The sequence below is a fragment of the Callorhinus ursinus genome, unplaced genomic scaffold (assembly GCF_003265705.2).
Source record: "Callorhinus ursinus isolate GAN/ISIS: 27379988/994484 unplaced genomic scaffold, GSC_fseal_2.0 scaffold19, whole genome shotgun sequence".
Classification (NCBI taxonomy): Eukaryota; Metazoa; Chordata; class Mammalia; order Carnivora; family Otariidae; genus Callorhinus; species Callorhinus ursinus.
Window position 1 is genome coordinate 9058774 of NW_027397081.1, and position 19577 is coordinate 9078350.

Sequence of the window (19577 nt, forward strand, 5' to 3'; positions counted from 1 at the left end):
GTTAGGAATTCCCCATTTTAGATATGGTAATTCCAAACTCTTGATGTGATTCAATAGAAAAAGAAGAGAGCAGGGTCTGGGGTATGGATGTTCCTCTCCTAAAATCTTTCCTGATGACAATTATATACATGTGTTTCATCTATTGTAAAGAATGGATGATTAGTATTTCATTATTGGGCTGAATGTGTTTTTGTTTGATTTATAAAGAATAATGCCCACTTGGACAATCTAGAGTATTCCAACCCTTTGCTGAACAAATGACATTGGGGGTAGGCATATTAAGATACGATTGTGTGTTTCAGTAAGGGAGACTTAGATTATCAGGATTAGGTTTTCCTGTCAGTGAAGAGTGCTCAATGTAGGAATGAGAGTCTGTGGGAATGTGTGGTATCTTCTTTCTTGGCAAGACTTCTCTACCTGCATTTGGGCCTCGGTAGCACAGGGAAGAACAGGATGGGTCTCGTTCTCGTCTCTGTGAGGGAGGCAGCCTTTACTGTTTACTGGACCGGACCTGCTTTCTGCCTCAGGGGAGGGTTAATTATCCATGGAATGGTTATCTGAGTTTTGTGTTCTTACTGACAGAATGAGGTAACGCTTCTGATGCAACCCAGATGCTACCATCTGATCTAACTATATTTGGTTTGCAGAAGGAGCTGCTGAAATGTAAACAAGAAGCCAGAAACTTACAGGGGATAAAGGTAAAAAGGAAGACATTTAACCCTTTAAATAAACAAACTCTACCTGGTAAAGCTGTCTACTGCTGAGCGTGGGTGGGAGTGGGAGGAGGGCAGTTGGATCTGTGGGCTTGTATACGTCTGCGGGAGCCTTGGACAGGCCGTGTGATGCTGGCAAGTGCTTTGTGGATGGGAAGTGAGACCCGCTGAGGAAAACACCTGTGTTTTGCTGAGGCTTATTTCTGGTGGTTACGACTCCTGCGCTGTCCCTTCCCCCTATGGCACCCTGGCAGTTTTTATATGTAAAAACAATCAGTTTTTACAGTTTTCTTCAACTCTAAAGAAGAATGTCCTCTTAAACATTGTAATTTACGTAGTTTTTGAGTAGTTAATAATAGTAAATGGCTTGAAGTAAAGGTCTAAAAAGATAATCTTTGAAAAATCTGTCTTCCAGCCCTGTTCTCCGCTCCTGCTCCCCCATCGCCCCCCCCGCCCCGCCCGCCCAGTCACCTAGTTCTCTTTCCTGGAGGTAACTTAGCAGTTATCAATAAATATGTATGTATATGATTTTTTCCCCAAATAATAGTATATTATACATGCAGCTTGACATGTTGCCCTTTTTTACTTAGTAGTGTATCTTGGAGATCATTCTATTGATACATAAAGACCTTTCTAGATCTTTTTTTCATGGCTGCATAGTATGCCAATGTATATTTATATGATAATGTAATCAGTTCCTATTGATGGTCTTTTAGGATATTTCCAGTCTCTTCCTAATACAGTGATCTGGCTAACAGCCTTGAATATATGTTGTTTCACCCAAGTGGGAATGTATCTGTTGAATAAACACCTAGAAGTGCGAACGGATGTTCTTAAGCTGCTGCTTTTCCCCTCTTCTCTGCACTCCCATTCATGGGCTAGACTGGAGGGCAGCTCAGCAGTGTTTGTCAGAGAGTGTATTTCATAGCCTTAATCCTTTGGGGTACTTCAGAAAACAAAGTGTTCTGTGCTCAGATAAGCTTGAGAAAGGCCCTGTAGGTTGGAGGAGTCCCAGTGAATAACACCATACTAAAGGACCTGAGAAAGTCTGTCATAAAAAGGTTGGCTTAAAAAAGTTTGAAATTATTAACCACAGAAGTGCCTTTTCTCCCATGCAACACTTACTAACACTTTGGGAAAAGTTCTCTGAACTGCTGATGCCAAGGGGCATCTTGGACGACCTTTGGCACGTACTGTCGTGGCTGACAGTGTACTTAAGAATGGACCCTCACATTCTCTGGAGCCTGCACCATTGCTTTGCAGTCTGTAAAGAGAGAAAAGTCAGGGCAAATACACTGCAGTGCAGCTCCAATCCATGAGTTCCATATCAGGCCACCATGGTTGGAAAAATGTGTTCCAGCTGACCCTTTTAAGTATGTACAACCCACATTTCTTACGCGGGGTAGGAACCAAGAGGTTCCAAGCTGAGAGAAAGATACCCTAAAGCTGGTAAGATCATAGACAATGGGAAGAGAAACCATCAGTCCAAGAAGAGTTCTGAGCATTGAAATATAATCCCAATCCTGGTCCAGACTCAGCATTGGAAGGCAATGGGAGCAGGGTGGGAGCAACGCTCTGGAAGACAGGGTGGGAGTGATTCCAAGGATTCTGTATGAACAGGGTGGCAGGCAGAAATAGGGTCCAGCCCTCTAGGAGATGGGGACTTGGCAAAGAATGAGAAGGAAAAAGAGCTCATCTAGATTCACTGTTTAAATGCCCAAGAGACGGATGAGAAAGCCAGGGTGGGAGGAAGGCGAGAGCATTGTCCATGGTCACTGTCGTGAAGGTAAGCAGTAGACTTGTAATTTGAATCTCGGTCTGTCAGATCCCAAAGGGCACGGACTCTCTCTCTAGGGCATCATGCTGTCAGGAATGCAGTGGAGGGTAGGGGTGAATAATAGGTGGAGGAAAAATCAGGTTTCAGTCAGCTAGGTAGGACAATGGATAGGACTTTGCTTTAGTTGCTAGCATCCTGGAAAGGGACAGAAGAATTCCTGCTCATCTCCTTATAGCAAGACCTCACACTCTTTTTGAAGTCTCCTAGTTTGCCAGAACTAATGCTAGATACGCAGTAAGGGGTTTAAAACTTGTAGTGATAACTGGCTGATTGATTAATTGGGACCACAGTAATGAGAATGCTTTTTTCCCCAGGATGCCTTGCAGCAAAGGTTGACTCAACAGGACACATCTGTTCTTCAGCTCAAACAAGAACTGCTGAGGGCAAATATGGACAAAGATGAGCTGCACAACCAGAATGTGAGCTAAATGAATGAACTCGGACCTCATTGAGCCCCAGTAGCAAAATAGGATACATGAAGTCCTGTTAGACGTGCCATCCTAATCTCTCTTAGCTTATTTCTGAGGTGCCCGCCCTCCTTGTCTGCAATTAGTTTTACTTCCTATTAGATTCATCTCTGCTCCTGGCTGGAAGCCCATTTCACACTGGCCTCGAGCCCTTCAGTTCTGAGGACACTGGGTTAGAGGCACAACTGTGGTGCGGCCGTTTGATTATCTTACTGAACCGGGAGCAGCCAGAGCACAGCCGCGTGTTTTCACCATAGCTATACTCTAGCAGCCAACTTCAACCCTGGTTATTACGTAGCTGGTTTCCTACCGGGCTTGGCAGACCATACCTCTGTGCCAATGTATTCTCCCTTTTCCTTCTTGCAGGTGGACCTGCAGAGGAAGCTAGATGAGCGGAACCGGCTCTTGGGAGAATATCAAGTAAGTATGCGTATCAGTTTGGAAAGGATTTCCATTTGATCTTTTATGGACGTTCTATTGTTGCTGTTGTTCAAAGAGCTCTTAAGTACCCTGTTCTCATTGCTGCTTTCTGCAAGGAAACCTTCTGTGTGCTTTTGATTCAATAACCCTGAAGAATGGATAGCATGTCTGCGAGCAGGAGTATAGAAGTAGCTGTCTGGAAACTTCCAGCTCAACCTTTATGTCTAACTAGCATGCGTGGCATGTAGTGGTCCTCCTACAAATGGTAGTTCCTTCCTCCTTACATTTCCAAGACTCCTTTATGGTGTCACATGACTACGGTGTGGAATTTCTTCCTGTGTGGCTTGAGGAAAGGACTCTTCCCCCTGAGGCTCTCCTTTGCTCTGGTGGAACTTGCCGGCCCGCGGTGAGCTGTTCAGCACGCTTGGCTTTCCTACCGTCTGAAAGCTCTGTCTCGATTGCAGAAAGAGCTGGGGCAGAAGGAGCGCCTCCTCCAGCAGCACCAGGCCAAGCTGGAAGAAGCCCTCCGGAAGCTTTCTGAGGCCAGTTACCAGCAGGTGGGAACATAGTCACTCACTGACTTCCTGCCCCTCCAGCCTGAAGACATCCTTTTCTGATTTAGTCTCTTATTTGCAGGTGGATCTAGAGCGGGAGCTGGAACAGAAAGACGTCCTTTTGGCTCACTGTATGAAAAGAGAGGCAGATGAGGTAACTGGCACCTTGCCCCCCACTCACCTGCAGGGTCAAAGAGGCTATTTGGCGAGGGGGTTAAGAGTGCAGGTTCCAGGGCCTCCTGGCTGGCTCAGTCACAACAATATGTGACTCTTGATCTCAGGGCCTTGAGTTCGAGACCCACACTGGGTGTAGAGAATACTTAAATAAATAAAACTTAAAAAAATTTAAAAAGAGTGCAGGTTCCAGGCAAAGACAATCTGATTTCGAATTCTGGCTTTTCATACTTGTTGCCATTAATTTGCTTTGCTTCTGAGCCTTAGAAATAAGACTCATTGAAAAAAAAAAAAAGACTAATCTGAAAAGAAAAAAAAGAAGTGACTCATCTGGAAAATGGATAGTCCACTTGGCACAAAGCCAGGCTCAAAAATATTAGTCATTGTTCTTATTTTTTTTCCTCACCGAAGTGAAGCCCGGAGGTGCTGGAGCAGCCTTCTCAGGCCCTCCAGTGGCCGGGCTGAGGCGAGGTTGGGGGTCTCCAGGCTGAGGCTTCCATTTTGCTCATTCCTCATTCAACAGTGCCAACCAAGTATCGAGTACTGGGGTTACAGCAGTGAACAAATGGAGGAAAAAAAAAGTCTGTGCGCTCATGAGGCTTATATTCTAATCGAGAGCAACATGAACAAATACACAATGATATACTATATCAGGAAGGGTTAAGTGTAAATAAGAAAAATAAGACGGGACATCTTGGTTTGGAATTCTCCCTTATAACGAGCATCACTTCTTCTTGCTGCTGTAGGTGACCAACTACAACAGTCAGAACTCTCAAAGCAATGGTTTTCTCGTTCCAGTGGCAGGCAAAGGAGCTGCTTCAATCACTCACAAAGGGGTAGGTTCTTAGGATTTGCGTGCAGACCTCCCCTTCCAGCTAAAACCAGAAGAGTAGCCTAGCCATTGCCAGTGCCCTGGGCCTTTTGTACCCCAGTTCCCAAATTCTCGCGTTTGTTGAGTGCGTAAATGTGAAGCGCTTGCTATCCACCATGATAATTCGCGCGCAAACAGTAGGCCCACTTCTGTGCAGGAAAATTTCTTACCATTCACACCTCCTCCCTCGAAAATAAAAGACCTGTCCTGGGAGGCTCTCTCCTGTACCAACTTAAGCCCAGTGGTTGGGATGTGGTTAATCGTATGGCGCCGTGCCTGCCCTGCGGCACCTCCCTTCTGCCCACAGACCAGTGACCTGCAGCTCGTTCGTGATGCGCTCCGCAGCCTGCGCAATAGCTTCAGCGGCCACGACCCTCAGCACCACACCATCGACAGCCTGGAGCAGGGCATCTCCAGCCTGATGGAGCGCTTGCACGCCATGGAGACCCAGAAGAAACAGGACAGAAGGGTAATCCTCTTCCTGGGTGCTTCTCTCGGGCAAGCACCCAAAGAACTTAGTTTGATCAAGTTTAGTTTAGATGAGGGCCATGCTAAGACAGGAAGACCCTAGCCAAGGTTTTCCTCTAAATGGAGCCGACTCTTCATCAGGAAAGGCGTTCATGTTAACTCTTGCTCCTAGAAATTGCGTGTTTAAGGAATTGTGGTTCTTGACCCCACGGGGGGATCTCTCTTTACTGCTTCTTGCCCTTCCTCTTCTCCCCTGAATGAGCTTGACATTGGATGTGGAAATAATATGGGAAAATGCACTGGAAACTAGAAAGCCTTTTATAAATGTACATCATTATTGTTAGGATACACTGTCCAATTTTATATACTATGGAAGATGTGGTAGGAAAGTATATATTTCAGGTACAGTTTTATTATTTACATTTCTTGGATAAATTCTCCCACTGATCATAACTCTTCACATTTTTGTGTGGCTCCTCAGGTTCGGGGCAAGTCACCCAGAACTCAAGCAGGTAGTGAATACCGGGAGTCCTGGCCCCCTAATTCAAGTAAGTACTCATTATTGCTCTGTAAGGACTCCCTAGCACATTAGATCAGAAATTTCGTATTTTTCTTGCTACCAACATTTTGAGAGTAGAATTTTTCCTGTGGTACTTCGCTCTTACATTGTTTCTGTAGCAATACTGAAATCAAGTTACTTCTAGGACTCTGAAGACACATACCATCGTCATCACCACCATCACCCCAAGTACCATTTAGCCACTTGCAGGGTGCTGCTGACTCAGGCTAAAATATCTTTGGAAAATCTACAGTATCAAAACATTTACACTGAACACAGCAAAATATAAAACAACAAGAACACACACAAACCATCCGACAGTCACAAATAGCACAGAAAATGTCCAGTTCTTCCTGAAGGCAAGAAGTTTAATTTCTTTGGAGATTTTCCTTAAAACCAGGTGCTCAGGTCTTTCAGTTTGAGTCCTGCAAAAGATTTGCGCCACCTAGTGGCCACGCCTGAGACGTAATTTAACCTGCTCTACGCCCTCTCCTTAGAGTCCTTTCCCTGTTCTTCAAACATGCTGGAAACCTACGCTGCCTGTAATTTCTCTTTTATCGTGTATGTTACCTTTTGCTTTAATAATGTCCACATTTTCTTATCTTTTTATGGTCTACCCAGGCCTAATCTAAAAGTCCATAATAATCTACAAAAACCAAATAGTAAAAAGCTGACTGTAACCAATTTTGTCTGTTACATATGCAATTTTGAAAATTACATTAATAAAAAAAAAACAAAGTAAGGCACTTAAGATATTGGCACAATAAGAAAGGTAGAATGTTTTTTCTAGGGTAAATAAAATAATATGTAAGCCTCCAGGTCCCTTTTCTTCTTGAATGAGGGATTTATATTGGGAACAAAACAAATTATGTTACTACCAGAATTAGTTTCTATTTCTTTTTCTAGCATTGTTTTGAAACAGTCATTTCTGTTTTCTTTTTTTAAGATTTTATTTATTTGTCAGAGAGAGAGAGAGAAAGAGAGGGAGCATGCACAAGCAGGGGGAGCGGCAGGCAGAAGGGGAAGCAGGCTCCCTGCTGAGCAAGGAGGCCTATGCTGGACTTGATCCCAGGATCCCGGGATCGTGACCCGAGCTGAAGGCAGATGCTCATCCAACTGAGCCACCTAGGCGTCCTTCATTTCTTGAGAGGCTTTTTATTTTATCGTCATCCCCTTCAGTACTTTCTTTAGGTTAATATAAACTGCCAATGCAGAGAAGTCTAAATATTTGGAAATTCTTCTTTATTTTTTTTTTTTAAGATTTTATTTATTCATTCATGAGAGACAGAGAGAGAGAGGCAGAGGCAGAGGGAGAAGCAGGCTCCCCGCTGAACAGGGAGCCCGATGCGGGACTCGATCCCAGGACTCTGGGATCATGACCTGAGCCGAAGGCAGACGCTTAACCAACTGAGCCACCCAGGTGTCCCGGAAATTCTTCTTTAAAAGTCTAATAAATTCCTCCATTCCTGGAAAAACCCTTTTGTGTATTTGTAGTACTTATCCCAAATACTGTAAATAAATTCATAGCTGCTTGTAAACTAGGATGTTAATCTAATTTCTGTATTCACAAATGAGCTACAAGGTCTCTCTTCTGAAAATACAAAAGCTTGTATAACTCGCTAGCTCTCTAGCTACTGGCTTTTTTCTCTTATTCTCCCCCATCAAACCTTGAAAAAATAGTCTCCCACTTGTCCTTTTTCCATCCTTTCTTCCCATTCACTACTCAAGATACCAGTCGACTGTTACTCGGCTAATCCACTTAGTGTTCTTTTTGTTGGATCAATGTTGACCACCTTGGCCTTAATCAAAGTGGTTACTTTTCAAACCTTATCTTCCATTGACTTTTCAAAATCACTTACTGTTCTCCTTCTGTACACGTTCTTCCTCTTTAACTTCAATGCCAACCAATTATTCATTCAACAAATATTTATTGAGCATCCATTATGTAGTACCCGTGTTAGACACAGGAGATACAGAGATGAACAGGTTGGACGATTGCCCTATTTGGATGTGCCGTCCAATGAACTCAGCCCAACACAGTCTTCTCTTGTCTTCTCTGTCAAACCCTTGAATGTTGATGTGTCCTGGGATCCATGGGAGGTCTAGACCTAGGCCTTTTCATATTTTTTTTTAGGTAATCCCTTCCACTCCCACAACTTCGATTACTCTTATGTGCTGATTATTTTTAAACTTTAATCTCTAACCCCAGCCCTTTTCTGAGTTTCAGGGCTATATTTTTGAATGACAACTAGATATCTCCCTGTAGGTAGAAAGGCACTTCAAACTTTGTGTCCAAACTGGACACAAAGTCGAGTGAGAAAAATATGGAGTATGGAATCAAACAAATCTGGGGTGCAGTTTTTGCTCTTGGCAGAGTGTGTGATCAGGGGTGTTAATATCACTGAATTTTAGGTTCCTTGTTCATGAAATAGAGATAATTTTGAGGGATTATGAGCATTAAGTGAAATATTGTATGCAAATAATATGGTATAGTGTGTGGCATATAAGAGGTGCAAGGCAAATGTTAATAGTCTCAAAATACCTTCCAATTATTCCCCTCTGCCTTATGCCCTGTCTTTCTCCATTTCATCACAGCCAAATCTCCTTAAAGAGTAATCTTCTCTCTGAATCCACTTCTTTTTTTGCCTTTTACTCTTAAGGGAAAACAACAATAATTATTTCAGATTTAAGAAGTAATACAGTAGAGGGGCACCTGGGTGGCTCAGTCGTTAAGCATCTGCTTTCGGCTCAGGTCATGATCCCAGGGTCCTGGGATCGAGCCCCGCATCGGGCTCCCTGCTCAGCGGGGAGTGTGCTTCTCCTTCTCACTCTCCCCCCCGACCCCTCTTGTGTGCTCTCTCTCTCTCAAAAAAAAAAAAAAAAAATCTTAAAAAAAAAGTAGTACTGTAGATTAGTGGAATAGACTTGAGAGTTCAGATAAAACCAATACATCTCTGGTCATTTGACCAGCAAATAGTCTCTTCAACAAATGGTGCTGGACAACTGGATATCCACATGCAAAAGAGTAGAGATGGACCCCTACTTCACACCCTCACACCATGTACAAAAATTAAAAATAAAATTAAAAATGGATCATTGATGTAAATGTAAGAGCTAAAGCTGAAAACTCTTAGAAGAAAACACGGGAAAATATTCATGACCTTGGATTCTCAGTCAGCAACAAAAGAAAAAATAGGGAAATTGGGATTTCATCAAAATTAAAAACTTTTTTGCATCAAAGGACACTATTAAGAAAGTGAAAAGACAAAGAGAATAGGAGAAAATACTTGAAAATCATATATCTGATAAGGATCTAGGATACAGAATACATAAAGAACTCTTACAGACCGACAACAAAAGACAAAGGAATCCAATAACAAACAGGCAAAGGAATTGAATAGGCATTTCTCCAGAGATAAACAAATGGCCAATCCACACATGAAAAGATGTTTAAAACCAAGAGTCGTTAGGGAATGCATATCAAAACCACAGTGAGATACCCTAAGTTCTAAATGAATGAAAAGTAAATGTTGAGGATGTGGAGAAATGGGAGCTCTCATACACTGCTGGTGGGGATGTCAAATGGTACAGCTGCTGTGGAAAACAGTTTGGTGGTTCCTCAAAAACTTAAATATAGAATTACTATATGATCCAATAATTCCATTCCTAGGTATATACTCAAAAGAATTAAAAACAGGTATTCAGAAAAAAAAATTTGCACACACATGTACATAGCATTATTCCCAATAGCTAAAAGGTGGAAACAACCCAAATGCTCATCACCCAATGAATGTTTAAACAAACTCTGACATGTGCACACATGGAATATTATGCAGCCATTAAAAGGAATGAAGTATGGGTACATGCTACCACATGACCCTTGAAAACATTAAGTGAATGATGCCAGACACAAAAGGGTATAAATTGGATGAATCCTTTGATATGAAATGTCCAGAATAGGCAAATCCATAGAGACAGCAAATAGAGTACATCAGACAGATGCCAAGATTGGGAAGGAGTGACTGCTTAATGGGTATGAGGTTTCCTTTTGGGATAATAAGCTGTTCTAGAACTAGATAGTAGTTATAGTGACATAACACTGAATGTACTAAATGCCACTAAATTGTACAGTTTAAATGGTTAAAATGGTGAGTTTTGTGTTACGTGAATTTTACCTCCATTTAAAAAAAGTTAGTTAAAAAAAGTAATATCCAACTGCTGGCTAGGATGTAGAAGGCTGGAAGGAGTCTTGCTCCTACCCTAACAATAAGACAAAGTTGGGTAACCTAAAAAATATCGTAACTTTCTTGAACCCATGAGACAGATGAGCTCATAGGGCCACCAACTAGTCTGAGTACGAACAGGTGCCTCCAAGGAGAGACCGGATGCAAGCACTGGTGTACTTGTGGCAGAGCACGGGAGGAAGATGGCGCCACCATATGTGAAGAATGGAAGAATTCAGCTAGGATTGTAATTGCTCAAGGCTAAGCAGAGAGGAGAGGAACCCTTGGGGCCACAGATGCAAGAGGAGTTTGCACACACTTGCAGGCTCTTTATGGACCTCTATTGGGTGCTTATGAAAAATACTGGTTGTGGGAAGAGAGTCTAGAGAAAACCTTTCTTGGTGGTGGAGGCCCAGAGCTGGGGAGCAGCTACCACTGCAGGAAAAGCATGAAACATTCTTTCCTAAGGAACAAAAGCCTTAAGCCAATAGGGAAGAGCAGCAAATATGTTTTCCCCTCCCTCCCTGTCCCAGGCAAAGGTGAAGACCCATTTTGGCAAGGGGGAATGGAAAAAGGAAAAGAGAACTGTCTACCCCTGGGAGCCTGGTAGGACACTGTCTTGGGCTCATATATTTGGAGGTTGTCTACCCTTGGGGGGGAGTGTAGGATCACTGCAAATGCCCCACCCTCAAGACCGAGGTTGGGGGGCGCCGGGGTGGCTCAGTCATTAAGCATCTGCCTTCGACTCAGGTCATGATCCCGGTGTCCTGGGATGGAGCCCCGCATCGCGTCGGGCTCCCTGCTCAGTGGGGAGTCTGCATCTCTGCCTGCAGCTCTCCTTGACTACATGCTCTCTCTGTCAAATGAATAAATAAAATCTTTAAAAATAAAATAAAATTAAAAAAAAACAAACCATGGGACCAATACATACAGATTCTGTGTAGCTAAGGGATAAAATAAGTTGTACCTTGCACAGTGGAAGCATGAAGTCCCTTGGAATCGGAGTTTCTAAGGTTACTCTCCTCTGTGGTTCTTGTTCCTGCTCATTTCTCTTTTCATGAATTGCAAGACATTCTCTACCACTGTCTAAATGTTGGCAGCATCTGCAACTCTTGCTGTGAGTCCATTCTTCCTTAGTTTAAATCTTGTCTGGCTTCTTTGACCTCTTTTGACTCTGAGCAACAATGCCTGTCAGGACACTCATTATTCCCTGGTAGAAATACCTGGAATGGGTGAGAAATGGTGGCCTCATGATAGTGTCCATGTCTGAAGCACCTCCTGCTTCGTGGCCCTAGCGGTGACTTCCTGTGGATCCCACCCTATGGACGTGGTTGGTGTTTTGCAACGGTGTGAAAGCTGGGCTGTGACCTCAGGCAGCTTCATTCTCCTGCAGCACGTTGAATGACAGGAAATGGGGGGGTGTTGGGAGCAAATTCTGACCATGGAGTCTCTCTCTGATTGCAGAGTTGCCTCACTCACAGAGCTCTCCAGCTGTCAGCAGCACCTGCACTAAAGTGCTCTATTTCACTGACCGGTCACTTACACCCTTCATGGTCAATATACCAAAGAGGTGAGATTTGGGGATCGCTATTTCTCTTTTACTTTTTAAAAGGACAAAGTAATGACAGGAGGCAGAATCATGAGTTACTGCCCACTGAATGAGCTGAGAAGTGTTTGAGAAACAGTACGGTGTAGTAAGAATACAGATTGGGATCCTAGTTTCAGTGTCACCACTAACCAGTGGCACTACAAGGGACAAGTCATGATCTGCTGTAAGGTTCAGACACAATAATAATGCTTCCAATCCTGATATACAGGTGTGTTCCGTTAGGAAAAATCATTTTTTAAGGGCTCAAAACAGCCCCCATTGATAGCCATGGATTGCAGCCTGGCTCTTCAGGGCTATTAGTCATTAATCTTGGTCCTATATTTGATGATTGCATCTAAGCAACTGAGAATTCATGTTAAGAACCTTCAAACATTCATTTATACTCCCTTGTAAGGTAAATGGCTTTGAAAGAAAGACTTTTTAAACTCTGGAACCAACAACTGAGAGAGGTAATAGGATGTCCCTCTCCTGGAGAGTTCGCTTAGTTGGTCTGGGCTAAAGGGGAGCTTTCTGAAGCTGGAAGGATGAAGACAGTGATGTCTGATTTAACTCTACCAGCCTAGAGAAATGGAGTATTGTTGCAAAGAAGGAAATCAAGAGAACTTAGACATATTGATAGTTCAACAAATTAGATTTAGAGACCTTGTGATGTCTTATTTCTAGAGTAAAACAGAGAAAAGTGATCTGGCTGCTGTCGAAACAATCTATTTTAATTCTCAGATCACCCCATCTGTAATGCTATTCTCCTTCCCTCATGGTGGCTCCCTAACCTCTGCTGTTGAATTGTCTGGGTTATCAGGGGCAGGGAACTAGCGAGGCCATGCCATTTCTGCCTGGAGAGTCTTTGGCAGGGGCCTGGCTTTAAAGCTAACATCTCATCTTTCCAAAATATTGATAAACAGTCTATTTCAGTGCTCTTGCCTTTTGTTGCAGGTTGGGGGAGGTGACACTAAAGGATTTTAAAGCAGCTATTGACCGGGAGGGAAATCACCGGTATCACTTCAAGGCGCTGGATCCTGAGTTTGGCACTGTCAAAGAGGAGGTACAGAATCCCTGGGGAGTCTGGGTGGTATTACTGGTGATTCCTGAACCCCAGAGCCTCCTCCTCAGGGACCAGTACCCAAAGTACCCGACTTCCCTAACCAGGTCAGAGGAATTTCCCAGAGCCTCAGACCAGTCTGATTACTCTAGACCGACGTGGTCAGGGAATTGCGCAAGGAGTTGACAGCTTCTTCAGTTCAAGGACTTAATCACTTTGACCAAACTGGGATAGAATTCTTTATTTCGAAAAGAGAAAGTTTTATTAGTGAAAATAAAAGGACCTAAGCTTGAATGAAGGCTTGGCTTTGGGGTCCCTTCTTTATCTGTAGCCAAATCTTAGAAACCTTTCTGCTTCCTATGTTGAGCAAAATAAACAGGCATGAATATATGGAACTGTATATCATGATGGTAGTTTCTCAGATAATGAAAATGAGGAACTTCTGGAAAGTCTCCTATGCTTATTCTCAACTCGTTGACTGTTTTCTTGGCCTATGCTTCTCTTTGTAATCCATCTGCCAAATATAGGGAAGAGAGTTCTGGGTTCTGACATAATCACATTGTGATTAAAGCCAATGTTTTATTTCATAAATATTTCCACACTGAAATGCTTTAATAGCCCTGTTCTATTAGTGGCTTAGAAAATTGAATGAATGAATAAAAAGAACTGCCTGTTGTTTGGTCTTCTTTCTAACCTTTTACCTGGGACCAAAATTTTACCCTTTCTCATTTTTGTAATGCTTGTGCTATTGCTTTCTCCTAAGGACCCTAAAGTGCTGTATGGTTAGTAATTTATTAATTCTAATCAATCTCTATAAGCAAAGCAGGGTTAGGGATGCTTTTGCCATTTCATAGATGTGGAACTGAGAATATATGTTATGTAATTTTAATAATATATAATAATACAACAATAGGATATAGTATATATTATATTCTATATAATATACATAATCTATTATACAAAATACAGTAATATAGTACATATATTAAAAACATTATATATCTATTTAGTTATAACTTTAGGGATGAAACCAAAGGGACGTAGACTCTAACTTAAGGCTTTCCTCTATATGTTCTTATCCTCTGTGTTGAGATCTTAGTTTTATCAGCAGCAGCTGTCTAGATAGACTCCCTATCTTATTTATTTTTTCACTGTGGCTTTTTTTTCTTCCTCTAGGTTTTCCACGATGATGATGCCATCCCTGGGTGGGAAGGGAAAATTGTAGCCTGGGTGGAAGAAGACCATGGAGAGAATTAATGCTGAGTATTAGATTGGGGGCTTATGGGACCTGGCACCCCCTGGCTGTTTCACTCAGGAAAGAGGACAAAAACCAGAATACACAAAGAAGTTTCTAATCCGTGCTGCCAAAACAGAAGCTTCTCCAAGTGTGACAGCCCCGGGCCAGTACTGTTTCTGTGCCTGGCATATGTGGTACTTAAAATCCCCCCATCCACCTGTAGACCATGGGTTCATCTGGAGTTCCTTGTCCGTGGGAACACAGTGTTTTATTCTACTCTGAGGACAACAAACCGAAGGCCTTAACCAATGGGAACGGATGATCCCACTCCTGTCGGGGCATGGCTGCTATTATCTGGAACCTGGGAATTGGATGCATCACTCCTATGTGTTACAGTATTATTTTAATTGGCCTCAATGGTTGCAGCAATCAGAGTTCCAGCATTTGTACTCACAGACAAGGCAAAGGTACCAGCTTTTTTGCTTCTTTGCAGCTATTGCAAACCAAGAGTAACTCATGAAGTGGTACCAAAGATGAATGCCCACTCTTCAGGAATGTTTTGGACCGGACATGGATGGTGCTGAATTGTTGATTGGATGGAAAAAGGGCTGCCCATATTGTGCTATACTTTGCTAAAACCATGATGAAGTAAGACCTCGGGTTGCCTCTTGTGTCTTAACTGGTTCTGCAACTTGTCCTTCAGCCCACAGAGGGCACATTTCATGTACTGCTAGTTTTCTCTGGGGACTCTTCCACTGTAGAGCCATTTTTTCCCCCTTCCAACTGACGAACTTTGTGTTTGAAAGGAATAAGGAGTTAAAGTCTCCTTAAAAATCTAGGCGGGTATGGAAAGGTGCTGCTACCCATATTTTCTTGACTTTCTTTCTCTCATGACTTCCTTTAGCTCATGGTATCTCCTTTGCAGTCAAAAGGAGACAGACCATTAATTTCAGTATTTGTCATTTATGAGTACTGAGCATGAGTTACTGGTCTGCCCCTCTTCATTTCAAGTTATTTTCTATTATATATTTAGTCTAGGTTGATCCTTGAGGGCACAGTAGGAACCATGGGGCATGGAGCATGAGTTGTGAATGGCAGGGTTGATTCTGGGTAAAAAAACCTTGAATCCTTTCTCATGTGCAACATTGTCAAGTGTAGAAGCTAAAAGAAAAGAGTTAAACTTCCAGAGATTACTTAATAACTTGGGTTTTCTCAGTCATTTACCAAGCACCATCAACTAATCAGCCATATACATATATATGTATGTATGTATATACATATATATGCGCACACGCGCACGCACGCGCACACGCACGCATGCACACGCACACACATTCATTCCCAAAAGCAGTCGGCCTGTGACCACTGATGTACACTGCCAACCAGGAGAGTCAGACAAGTCAGTTCTGGGTTCTTGACCTGTCTGTCTCTAGTTCATCTCCCTTTTCCAGCTATTTCAACAGACTACTCATTGGAGCTCTGAAATGACATTTTGTTGTTTTATATAGATGTGTCTTTTAAGAATAGTTCATGTTTGGAGAATTCTTTTGTACTCATTTGCTTTTTGTCTGAGAACCATGTCTATTTTTATAACTTGAGTGTGAGTTCTATATGTTCTCACATTCTGTATACTGTATCCATTTTCTAGAGAACCCAGTAGCTTTTATACAGGCTCTTCTCTTCTTACCCTTGTGGTTTCAGAACAAGCTTTATTTTATTACAAGTATACTAATGACAACTAACTCCTGGTTCTAATTCTACCTGCCATTTTGATTGTGGAGGTAGTTTTACATAATCTATTTGATTGCTCCTCTAGCAGACAGAAGGAGCTCAAAAGATACCTGGTATCTTTCAGTAAGTTTACTTAATCTTCTCCTACTGAAGAATTTCTCATTAGAAATGACTGGGAAAGTTTGGGAAAGTCAGTCAAAAGCAAGAATAATTCATTATGAAAGCAAACAGAAGAAAAGAGGATATTCTGAGTCTGTTCCCCCCCCCCCCCGCCGGAAGTCTGGAGAAAAGGTCCTCATGTCACCGATTTCTCTGTTGCATGAATTTTAGTGTTTTGCTATAAGACAGCATGAGGGTTATCAGGCCAAAATTCGTTATTGTAGTTCCAGTACGATTTATCTTGAATATCTCTTGTTAGTTTTTACTTGTCAGTTTTCTTTGAGCAAACATTCTCACCATTATGTAGAATTTAGCTATTCAGAGAAAATTAAACGAGAGAGAAATTTCAAAGTCCTCTACCTTATTTGGCTTTTATATCTCTGTCCTTTGGAAGAGGAGCTGCATGGCCTTAGTGCCTCCATAGAAAGCTGAAGTTGAGTTCAGGGGTGAGAAGGAGATACTTTTTTCCCCTTTAGCTCAATAATCTCATATGCCATGGGTAATAACTAAACACCCCCATTACAGGGTGTCACTCCAGTAATTTTTGTGTACAATGTGTTGGTAATCCCCATTCCAGTTTCTCAAGACAGGAACCTTCTGAGGAAGCGTGTGCATCGGTTCCTTCTGGTTTGAATAGATTCCTGTTTTTTACACTATGGCTGCACTCTAAGCCTCTTGACTTATTCATAGTATTGTCCCCTGGTGACATTTGTGTGGGATAGTTCATCCTAACACTGAAATTCTCTTTTTTTGAAAAAACTAAGGAACTAGAATGTTTAGAGTTCATAAAATAACCTCTAAACCTGTGAGATTAAAAAAAAAAAAAAAAGATCCTCTCACAAAAACTAATTTAGAAGAAAGCTCAATTCCTTCAAAAGTCGTCATTTAAAAACTGATGACTATTCTCACTCAGTTCCCTAAATTAGCTGGAATTGGAACACTTTACAATTTGTACCTAAAGAATTTGGGTTAAACTCAGTTAATGGCATTCCTACTTACTGATTAACATTTCAGCTCTTTTTGACCAGGCTGGTTGTAAATTAGGGAAAATATCTTTATGTTCTACATCCAATCCAAGAGGACTCTAATTACTTAAGAGCATTTATGTCATAATTATAATAATTTTCATTTTTTCGATAAAAGAAGCGTTATGATTGCACACTCCTGTTGTCTGAATTTATGTAAGAGGTATAGCTTGCTTAAAATATATATGTAAAGTTATATTTTCTTAGAAACATGGATGTTTGCAACCATTGCTTTCATAGAGATTACCACCATGCGTTCTCCCTGTTTTATGTTTTCATGAAGACTGTGTTATACCAGAGGCTTCTGATTATCAAAGTGATAACCAGTTTTAACTGCCTGTATGTACCAGATTTGTGAACTAATTAAAAAAAAAAAGGCAGAAACAAACCATGAATAAAATGGAGTTTGCAAACTAAATACCATTAGTCATTTTCACTTGTGTTTATTGACTGAAATTAATCAGCAAAGCCATTTACATTTAGTGCAAGTCAATTTCCTCAAGTGATCTCCCTGGTAGCATGTTTACTCATTACTTGGGGAACAGAGATAAGGATTACTTTATTGCTATAGATATTTTACCATTGGCATTTCAAATGTAAGCACAAAACACGTTATTATTGCCAAAGAAAATGCATTGATTTAGCACTTCTTTTGAAATTATATATAAATGTGCAAACAAATAAAAACCTGAGTACAAGCTGTATGACAAAAGTCTTGAATGAAAAAGCGAGAAACATTAATTGGAGACTTTCAGAAATGCCTATTTAAAAGAACCAGAATTTCCAAACTAATTTGAAAGCTGCCTTCCTAAAACTTAGGTCAGCTTCATTTATCACTTCAATTTAAATGTTTTATGTATCTACATTTGTAGTCCTGAGCGTTTACTTGACTTGCAATTACATATTTTCAACTATTAATTACAAGCCATTTTAATTAGGTCATTATGTTAAAATTAAATATGTAAAGAGCTTAACTCAAATCTTTCACTACTCAGTAATTCCTCTTTCCATCTTCCCATTTCCTATCGGTTGTCACCATTCTACAAGTCTCTCTACTTCAAACCTTAGAGTTTTGGCCTTCCTTTAAATTCTGTTATCAAATCTGTTTAGGGGAGTTCAGACCTATTCTCTCAGGGCTGACCGCCCGGACTGTTTGACCTGTGCCCTCCTGTCATTTACACCTGTCAAAAGTATATTCAAGGGGCGCCTGGGTGGCTCAGTCGTTAAGCGTCTGCCTTTGGCTCAAGTCATGATCCTGGGGTCCTGGGATTGAGCCCCGCACTGAGCCCTGCATCAGGCTCTCCGCTCAGCGGGAAGCCTGCTTCTCCCTCTCCCACTCCCCCTGCTTGTGTTCCCTCTCTTGTGTCTCTGTCAAATAAATAAAATCTTAAAAAAAAAAGTATATTCAAATACAAACCCAGGTTTAAGCAATCCTACCTAAGGAAGTGAACAGCAAACCGAAGATAGTATCATACAAAGGCTAATTTAGATCCCGTTATTAAATTCAAATACAGTGGAAGTAGTAAGATATTCTGGTCAATTCAAAATCATTAAAACATTTTCATAATAATTTATAAAGTTACAGTATAAGCCCTTTCACTAATCACAATTATTCTTCCAATAGTTATTGTTTTACATAATTGTAATATAATTGCTCTACTCATAATTTCCAATGTGCTTTTCCATCTAAACTGGAAATTTTTTATTTCTCAGTTGTATTGCCTACATATTACTGTTAGGCAGCTGTGACTGCGTGAACTTTCCTCATTTTTGGTGAGTTATGTTTATCAGTTCTTTTTGTTATAAAGACACTAAGACAGTTTTTACCCTATTCTGAATGCTTTAAGAGTACTAGAATAGGCTTTTGGGGGAAGATGTAAACAATTTTTCCCAGTCTGTTACTTCTTATACTGCCATCTATAAAGACAACTATTGTATTTGGTCCACTCAACGAGTGCTTTTTCTTTGTAATCCCATTAATACTGGGTTTTTGCTTTTTTTTTTTTAAAGATTTTATTTATAAGAGAGAGACAGATCGCGAGCACAAGTTGGGGGAGAGGCAGGCAGAAGGAGAGAGAGAAGCGGACTCCCCGCTGAGCGGGGAGCCCGATGCGGGGCTTGATCCCAGGACCCTGAGATCACAACCCCAGGCAAAGGCAGACGCTCCACCGACTGAGCCACACAGGCGCCCCTGGGTTTTTGCTTTTTAAAGTTTACTACTTTAGTAGGTATGAAATAGTGCCTCCTGGCTGTTTTAATTTTCCAAATGTTTAATTACTAGCAAGGTTGAACATATTTTCACACGTTGGTTTTTCCTATTTTTTGTGTTCGTGTGCTATGACCATCTGTACAATGGGGACGTATAAATACAGCACGTGCTACCTCCTAATCTAATGTCACCCTCAGCTTAGAAATGAGGTATTTTTCACTTGTAGTATGATAACCCTACAACAGAAGTATACCTAACAAATGTTGTAGATAACTTCTCGTT

At 41.5% G+C, this 19577-nt stretch overlaps 1 protein-coding gene across 17 annotated transcripts in view; it reads left to right on the forward strand.

The window, feature by feature from the left end:
* Positions 1-17504, forward strand: part of DIXDC1 (DIX domain containing 1) — a 68052-nt gene extending 50548 nt beyond the window's left edge. For all 17 annotated transcript variants that reach the window (XM_073903736.1, XM_073903739.1, XM_025893881.2 and 14 more), the window contains 11 exons: positions 648-698; positions 2865-2969; positions 3384-3437; positions 3902-3994; positions 4074-4145; positions 4912-5001; positions 5344-5505; positions 5986-6052; positions 11751-11856; positions 12829-12937; positions 14111-17504. In XM_073903736.1, the coding sequence (XP_073759837.1) occupies positions 648-698; positions 2865-2969; positions 3384-3437; positions 3902-3994; positions 4074-4145; positions 4912-5001; positions 5344-5505; positions 5986-6052; positions 11751-11856; positions 12829-12937; positions 14111-14191 (990 nt within the window). In that variant the 3' untranslated portion in view covers positions 14192-17504. The remainder of the gene's footprint in view (positions 1-647; positions 699-2864; positions 2970-3383; positions 3438-3901; positions 3995-4073; positions 4146-4911; positions 5002-5343; positions 5506-5985; positions 6053-11750; positions 11857-12828; positions 12938-14110) is intronic.
* The last annotated feature ends 2073 nt before the right edge of the window (positions 17505-19577 follow it).